At 41.8% G+C, this 9,061-nt stretch overlaps 1 protein-coding gene across 2 annotated transcripts in view; it reads left to right on the top strand.

Annotated features, from left to right (window-relative positions):
- The window catches only part of ABCC5 (ATP binding cassette subfamily C member 5), a 66,705-nt gene that overhangs the window by 48,569 nt on the left and 9,075 nt on the right, over nt 1–9,061 (top strand). For both annotated transcript variants that reach the window (XM_063167149.1, XM_063167147.1), the window contains 4 exons: nt 5,846–5,986; nt 6,637–6,788; nt 7,219–7,335; nt 8,486–8,721. In XM_063167149.1, coding sequence (XP_063023219.1) covers nt 5,846–5,986; nt 6,637–6,788; nt 7,219–7,335; nt 8,486–8,721 — 646 coding nt within the window. The remainder of the gene's footprint in view (nt 1–5,845; nt 5,987–6,636; nt 6,789–7,218; nt 7,336–8,485; nt 8,722–9,061) is intronic.

Genomic DNA, 9,061 nt, shown 5'->3' with positions numbered 1-9,061 from the left:
TGCACAGCTAGGCTGGTGTTCCAGTGAGCCATGGTCAGGAGCTTTGAGAAGAACAGGGGTGATTCCACAGGTTCCTACAAGTTATCTGCTGAAGGAAGGGACGAGAAATGGCCCAAAACGCCCCTTTGGATGTAGCCATGGAGGTGCTTTCATGTCTGTGGATTCGCTTTCTTCAGCAGTGAAATGCTTTGTAAATTCTGTCGCTTCTTTTAAACCCCTGGTATTTAGAAGCACTTTATTCCCAGCCTTTTAGGTGCTGCTTATCTGATCTTGTGTTTTGAAGAAGTTTTTTAAGTGAAAATATGAAGTTCTCACGGAAACATCAGTTCTGTTTATTACCGTACAGTCTGGTTGGAAATTGAGGTGATTTTCATCATGTGATTCATGAATCTCTTTACAAAAGAGATGTATTTTTATAAGAGTCTTGCAACTTTGTTGCATCTATGTTGCCTAGAGGAATTGTCTCTCAGTCCTCTGATTTGGTGTTGCTGTTGCACTGGTCAAAACCAGTAAATGTGTAGATCTATTTGGCTTTTACAATGTATTTAACAAGAGCAGGAATTGAATAATAAAAGCTTCTTGCAGCACAACCCCCAGGAAGTAAGTAGCAGGCCTTTCCTCTTGATAGGAAAGTCTTGTTGATTAGAATGTGTTTGCTGGGTGTTTCTCTTCCTAATTTTAATACTACATGGAAGATCACAAAAGTAATTTCATCCTTGGAATGATCTGGGTAGTCTTAATATATTGGCTCACTCGGAACAGTGAGTTCCACATGAAGACTTTTATTGACAGAAGTTTCCTGTGGTCATATGGTGACTTTTTAATGTTATAATCTTTCACTAGAAGTGCAAAAATTAAGGAAGATTCTGTCACTTCTAAAGTCCAGATCCACTTGGATATTGTTCCTTTTCACCTTTGGAATTCCTGGCTTTAGTATTTCCTTGTGCAAGACTCTGCCATGTAGCTCACAGTGTGTTCAGAAAATTCCTTTCATTATTTTTTCCTGGGTTTATGAAGGAACCTGTTTCTTTTGTCCAGTCTCTGCCTTGTTTATGGTGAGAAGGCTTTAAAGCTATTTTGGCATTGCTGTGTGCTGTGTAATCGTTCTCAGTCTGGCTGAGCCACACCTCCCAAAGTACATGATAACGTGCTTTCCTCCTCTTGAACAAATTGTTTTATTTTAGGCCAGCCTGTGCTTTCCCCTGTGTTTTGCCAGCCCTGTTGCCAAAGGGGCAGCCTGTCCTGCTGAGTGTATGGAGAAGTGATCTCAGTATGACTGGAATATTGATCTGGCTTTGGGAATGTGAAAACCACTGGAAGGTTCAAGGTTGATGTGATGTCCATTTAGTCTCACCTTGTATTTATGTGTTGTGTCCTTGACCCCACACGCAGTCCTGTGTGGATGCTGGAGGACATTTCTTTCATTCCCTCTATTGTTGTCTTGCTCCCCATGGATCAGAGGTGAGCTACTTATTCTTTATACTGTTCTTTGAAGTCTTTATTGTACCTTTAACAGTGTGTCCTGCTTCAGCTGAACCGAAGCTGCAAGGGTTCATGTCAAGATTATTGATGGTCACAGCACTGGGGACGTGCACTGCCCTTCCCAAGTGATCCTGGAAAGCAGGAGCAGGCATGCTCACTGACATAAATCCTACCATGTTTGTTCACTCTCTGTTGTAGGTTTTGGCTGGCAAAATATTTGTCCTCGAGTAGCACCTGTTGTAGCCCTTCATGTTCAGCATGCTGAGCTATTTTGTTTGGATCCAAAGTGATTTGGTGCTATTGTAGTGCTCTCTGTCACTGCTGTTTTTTGGACCAGTCCTGCACTTTAACAGGGATGAGTAACCCCTATGTGTATAAGGGTCAAATGGTTTATACTCATGTCTTGTAAATATCCTGGCAGTCCCTTTTCTCTGTCAGTGAGGCACAGATTTACAATGTCAGACCTCTCTCTTATAAAAGTTCTATTTTCTTTGGCCATTCTAGGAATGTATTCTTCTGATGTCAGGGTTTATTTTCTGTGGGACCTTTATCATACTTGTGGGACCTATAAAACAGTAAATACATGTTACAGTGCAGTGTGAATGTGTTGGCAGTAAGATCAGCAGCAGAGATAGTAGTGTTTAAAATTGGAAACCTGTTGTCTTGATAGACTTGCTTTGTGCCATCTGGACACGTTATTTGACTGTCCCATTATTTCTTGTGTGGAGGAAGAAGCCAAGATCTTTGGTTGTTTGATGGACATTGAGAGACAGCTGAGAGATTAAATCTGCCTTTCACAGAGCATTCCAGCTCCCTGTGCTGTTAGGAAACCATATGCTCAGTACATCACCAGTTTCCATCAGAGGCAAGACTGTCACAATCATTGTGTATCTCTCCTGGTGTGGGCTGAAGGCGTACAGTGATCAGATATATCAGGGACAATAGTCCTGTTCTTCCTCTCCTTCTTCTACCTCATCCCTTACTTCTTGGTAATACTCTTGTGTGATATTTTCTTTTTTCCTTCCCTAGAGAGAAAAATCTGCCCCTGTCTCTTGCCCACTGTGTCATTTCTCTGATTTGGCAGTGCACATCTTAACGGCAGTGCTATTTTCTTTCCTTAAATGCAAATCCTCCTCTGGGTTCTGGTACAAAAATTATAATATTTCCTCATCTTCAGGATTTAGCAGAAAGGACAGCTCTCTTTGCAGTGCTAAAAACATCCTTATAATTCCTTAGATTTGTCTTGATTTCTCAGTCCCCATAGAATGACTTGCTGCCCAGGTGTGCCTTGCTTCTGTCACGTGCTCTGCATCTCAGGTGTTTTGTTTACTTTGTCATCAGATAGAGCACCTTGTTTGCCTAGAACAGAAGCTGTGGCTTTGCAGCTCTTCCTGCCACCTTCATCAATAATGCATGTAGAAACATGGAGAGGTTTAAAATTAAAAGAGGCTTAGCTAATTGCCTTTGTCATTTGCCAGATTTGGGCAAAAGATTATGATCTAAGTCAATAAAAATTATACTCTTGGCAGGTGTCTTATAAAGTGTGGACTTCTTTGCAGTATGTGGGCAGGGGAAAGCCTGGGCTGCCAAAAGCCTTTGTTCAGCAGAGGAATCATGCAGCAGGTCTTTTAATTGAAATGCACCACAGAACAGCTTTAATGTGTGAAACAGCTTTCCTGTACACATGAAAAGCTAGATAAAAATGAAGAGCTTGATGATGATGTCATGTGTATTTCCCAAGGGGAAGTGCAGGAGGGGTTTGCATGTGGAGTAGATGATACAGCCCCAAATGCTGCTCTGTCCCTATGCTCCACCACCTGCCCAGCAGCACCCTGTGCCTCTCACTCCTTTCTGGGATGCTGCTTATACTCATTTTCCCCAGCCCATAGCCCTGCCTCTGTCCAGCAGCATAGCCTGGTCTATTTATATTACAGATCTATTTATATTGTTTCAGGATAACTTTCATCATTGTTCCAAGTGTGTCTGGAAAGAGAGACAGAGGCTTGCCATGTAGCTGCAGACGTTAGAAAACAGGGGAAAAAAATACTTCATCCTCTGCAAATGTTTTCCCGCTTGGCTTGTAGGGCTGGTGTTTCACTTAACTTCAACCAAATGTCAAATAAAGCAGGACTGGTTGAAAAGAAGTTGTCCTTAATTTATGGAGTTTCTTGTAAACAAGAATCAACTCTTGGTTCCTCTTCCCTTCCTGCTTATATTTTCCTCCTGCACTGCTCATGGAGAACTTCCCCTTGTCTCTCTGCTGTAAAGACGTTCTCTGTCAGCCCTTTTTCCTTCCTACTCAAGTGTTGCAGCTTAGGTGTGGTGGTGCCTTATCTCTCCGTTTTCTTTGTTAGCCTCTTCTGTCTCTCAAAAAGCAAAAGAAACGATGTTTTGAAGATGAGTCTCTTCAGCAGGGCCAGCGATAGGGTTGGAAGTCAGACTTTGTGATGCAAGCACAAAACCACTGATCAGATGAGTGTTTTTAAAAGGCATTGGGGCAGAAATTGAAATGTAATTTCTGAGCCTCTTCCCTGAATTGTGAGAAAACTACTACCCTGTATTAAATACAGCACCTTCATTTTTTTGTAAATATGTGTTCTGGGTGGAAGTTCCTAGTTACTGATGTGTAAAGAGACGTGTCCCCAAATGCCTTCTGGAAGAGCTGTCTCTAGTTCCATAACGTGGCATTGCAGACATTATATTCATTGCTGTGAAAAGCAGGTATCCATGAGAAATGTACTGGAAATCTGTAGCTTTGTAGGTGCCCCTGGGCTGTGACCCAGGGTTGTGGGCAGTGCTACACTGAAATGCAGCACATGGGTGTGAACAGACAGGGCTCCTCAGAAAGTCCTGCTTTAGGCTTGATTCTGGCCCTACAGGCTTGAAATAGAAGAGGGTAATCTTAAAACAAATTTCAAGAGATTAATTTTACTTTTAGATAAGGGCTTTTAATTTTGTAATTCCTCTCTCCTAAAAAACCCCAAATGTTTGCCAGCAGAAGTGTGAGACTCTATGGGAATAACTGAAACTGCTGACTCTGTTTCCTGTCCTCACCTTTCACGGATCCCTTGGGGGGGCTGCTGCAGTGGATGATTTGGGAGAGGAGCACACTGGCATCTGAGGAAAAAGGTCTACAGGCAAGGGAAGATATCAAAAAGTAACCTTATAGGACAGAAGGAGACAGAGAAAACTTTAACTTCTAAAAGTTAACTAGGAGACAGAGTTGTAACATGTTGTTAAAACGTGAGCAGTACCCAGACTTCTCTTCTGTGTTTCGTTGCTTTCCCTTGAGGACTAAAACTGAACTAGTATTTGCACTAACTGCTGTTCCCTGATCTCAGATTTATTGGTTGCTTTGATCTAAGAATTCAGCAGACTCAGAAGTTTTATTCATTGTGCTTGACTGTTTCCAAGACTTCCAGTGGTTCAAATTTTATTGCACATTTCACAATATTTGATATTTTCCATCAGAGTTCAGCTCCAGAGTTCTAGGATTACAAGGAAATCCTTATTTAAAATTGCTTCTACACTTCAAAGTTGGAGGCAGGGAGCACGTGAAAGCACAAACATTTAAACAGAAAGACCAAAAGGCAAATAATTGGACTTTTTCTTATTATTCTTAATCTGTTCTAATTATTTGCTGAGGGTCTGACTTGTGATTTATTTGCTGTTTGGTACTGAAAATTGACATGCTCAGTGGTGTGTTTTGTTGGCTTTTCTTTTGTGACCACTCAGAATTTCCTTATCCATTCTGTAAAAAGGGGCCTCCAGTGTCCTTGACCAGATGTTTCTTGCATATACTGACTTTTTTGCATAGTGTCAAAATGTTTGATGCTTCAGCCAGGAGGGCAGTGTCAGGGTCACAGATAATAGTGTGTACACTGTTCAGCTTCAGGGATTTTTGGTTTGTGGATTTGGATTTGTTTTGGGTTGTGTTTTTTTTTTTTCTTTTCAATTTATGTTACCTGACCCCTTCTATTCATATTTAGTTTTAAAGATGGAGATAGCCAGAGTACTCCCTTTGAGAAGAAGGTTGTGGGGATGTTTGTTAGGGACTTGTTATTAACCAAGCAAATCGATATAACAGAAATAGTGAGTGGCTGGCAGTCACTATGTTACATGTCACCACTCAGTGTTCAGACAGTAAGAATTTTTCTGAGTATTCCCAGCAAATAAAGCAGAGTAGAAAGATGTATTGTTAGAGATGGAAATGTGCCCTGTGCCAGGTGTTCATCTGGGGAACTAAACAGCTGAGGTGGTGCTTCTCCCCCACAATCCTCTTCATGCACATTTTGGTTTTGGCAGTTCATCCTTATCACATTTTCTGTTTCCCTCATCTCTTCTTCCCATCATGTTTCAACAGATCTGGTGGCTGGATCCAGAGCTGACATATGGCAATGCCAAGCCCTTTGTCTTCACCCAGGGACACTCAGTGTGTAACCGCTCCTTCTTCCCCTGCTTCGACACCCCTGCAGTGAAATGCACCTACTCAGCTACTGTCAAGGTAAGGGATGCCTGGGGATGGTTCACAGAGCTCTTAGCTGCTGTTAACTTGTGAAAGTGTAGTTACATCATGTATTTTTAGCAGTTTACATCTAAAAATATTGTGATTCAGTGTTATAAAGAATACTGAATTTTTTAGGTCTAGTTCTGGTTCTTGGGCAAGAATTAAGGTAGTGCCTCGAAGGTAACTCTGTTGCCTACCATGTGTGGGTCTTGCCTTCCTTGTACTCAGTGCTGAAAGAGTAATTGTGAAATAAAAATATGAGAGAGAATTTGGCTGGCCCCTTCCAATAGTGGTTATTGATGATGATAATACTCAACTCTATTGTACCAATTTTTGAAAGAAAAAACCTGAAGTCTTTTGAAATCATCATTAAATAATGTTGCATTTTATATAGATGAAATAATTTAATATGTAGGTGCTTTTGGCCAGCTGTCATATAGGAGGAGTAATATCTTCAGTTGGTATGTTTTCATGGATTGGGCAGATTGTGGTATAAAACCTCACAGAAATGTTATATTTTGTGTTATGTAAATGATTATTTTTAATGTATATCATCAGGCATAGATGAAAATGAACTAGAGATGTGTGGTTCAGTCATTCAGCTGTGATTATCTGGTGAGTTGATGTGTATGATGATGGTCTTCCAGGCTCCAGCAGGCATACAGGTGTTGATGAGTGCCACCCAAAGTTCCTACCTAGAAGAGGAAGGTGTATATCAATTTTACATGGAATATCCAGTTCCTGCTTACCTAGTGGCCCTGGTGGCTGGAGACCTCATACATGCAGACATAGGTCCAAGGTAAGATTTGCAGTGAGTTCGTTCTGCATTTTATGTCTCTGTACAGTGCTTCATACTGTAAAGTAGCAAGGATTTGAGTCGTTGAAAAGGGAACAGTTGGGTTCATGAGCTGTGAGCACAGAGAGTTTGAAGTGTAGTTGGGTATAAAGAAATTCATGGCGCTGCACTGGCAAAGATATATTCCTCTTCCATAAATGTTGCCTAGTGTTCCCTGAAATCATTACAGCTTTCTCATAGCCTTGTTGAAGGGATTTTTGGTTACCTCTTGCCATGTTCCATGGAGCATTAGTCTAGGAAGGCCTAGGTCTGCTGGGAGGTCTCCTTGCTCCATTACCATACATGGAAGTGTGGTAAGGCTATATTTTTTTTTTTTTCTAAGAGATAATTCAGTTTGCTGAAGTATCACCTGATGTTTTCTGTTTTCTGACAGGAGCAGAGTGTGGGCAGAGCCTTGCCTGCTGCCAACAGCCATCAGCAAACTTTCTGGCATTGTGGAACGCTGGTTGACTGCTGCAGAGAGTCTGTATGGCCCCTATATATGGGGAAGGTGAGTTTAATCAGTCTCCTGGGAATGTGCAATGGGAACAAAATAAAACAGTATTGAGAAATGATCATGCTTTCTCCCTATAGCAGGGCAAACTAGCATTTCAGCTGGCAGCATTGTAGTAGTTGAAAACAGACTCTGGAGTTTTGTCTCCACAAGTGGCAGGAAGGACCATGGAGGCATGAAGGTGTTTTAGCTGGTTTGCAGTGGAAAGATCCTCTGCTTAGGAATCTCCAGTTTGAACTGGAGGTTTCTGAACAGCGGATCTTTCCTGAGGAATAAGGGTTTTCATACTGCAGTGTTTTGTGATGTAAGTCCAGCACTGGGCCAGACACCATTTAAAATGTATGGTTGTTTTATTTATCTCATTTATTTCTGCATTTATTGTGGCATGCCTGAGAATACTGAATATCTCAGTATAGACTCATTGAGAGTCCAAGTCCCCCAAACCAACATTAATAGCTCTTGAAAAGCTTGACTATATATTAAAAAAGAGTGGTTTTGAGAGAATACTTGCCTCTTTGGATGGGAGAAAATGTTTACAAATGTTTCCAGATTTTTTTGCTAAAGGGAAGCAGGAAGATTGCCTTGTTGTTGATTTGACAAGTATTGCTTGAAATAATCTGAGAACATGGCCCAGTGTGCCAGTGCTGATCACTGGTAAAGAAATTTAGAAAACAAAACAAATATTACTGTTGTGTTCCAAACCAGACAGATTAACGTTATTTTGATGACACTGCATGTGTAGGAAATCAATTCCTTCATTGACAGCTTCCTAGCCTCTCTCTTTCCTGGGAGCCTCTGGGGACTCAACACTGTGTTCCACTACTGTTTACAGTATAAACAGTTTTTGTGGCTCCCAGATATACAACTTGTGATGAATTTGTGTGTGTGAAGGGAGCACAATGCTTCTTTTGATGACATCAAAAGACTGTCAAGTCTTTACATCCAAACATAAGCAGACCTTTGGCCAACAAAATAAATTGCGATCCTCTGATCAGAAGAATTAGGCACCACTGGTATATAAAGTTTGTTCCTGGAGTCACAAGAAGGTCTCAGAAGATCCTTCCCTAAATAAAGAAAAATGTTACTGTGTGTCTTCTAGCTGCAATTTACTCATGTCTTTTCTTCTTTCTTCTCTCCCTAATTTTAGATATGACATTGTTTTTCTTCCTCCTTCCTTTCCTATTGTTGCCATGGAAAACCCATGCCTGACCTTCATCATCTCTTCCATTCTGGAGAGCGATGAGTTTTTGATCATTGACGTCATTCACGAAGTTGCCCACAGCTGGTTTGGGAACGCGGTCACCAACGCCACGTGGGAGGAGATGTGGCTGAGCGAGGGCCTGGCCACCTACGCGCAGCGCCGCATCACCACCGAGACCTACGGTACAGCTCCAGAACTCCTCCTGTGCTCCTTCTCACCACAGCTCTGAGCTGCCTGCTCCGAGTGTTTGCCTTGGAAGCTCAGAAGTCTGTAGGGAGCTGGTTTTCAGTTAGGCTTTGTTTTATTTCTGGAACACACACCCACACACAGCCCCAGAGTTTGTGTTGAACATGTTGCATACTTGGAGTTCGACGTTGTCTTGGCTTTAGTGGGCTCAATACCAGATATGGTACCAGGGGCTTTGAGTGAGGTGTGTTAGCACAATGCTGTGGGGACTTGGAACTACTGTTGGGTACCAGGCAGGAGCTGATATGTCAGAGCAAGGTCTGCAGAGGATGCATC

Source organism: Melospiza melodia, chromosome 12, assembly GCF_035770615.1.
Source record: "Melospiza melodia melodia isolate bMelMel2 chromosome 12, bMelMel2.pri, whole genome shotgun sequence".
In the NCBI taxonomy this organism is placed as follows: Eukaryota; Metazoa; Chordata; class Aves; order Passeriformes; family Passerellidae; genus Melospiza; species Melospiza melodia.
Note: the sequence above shows the minus strand (reverse complement) of the source record. Positions and strands in the feature narration are given on the sequence as shown.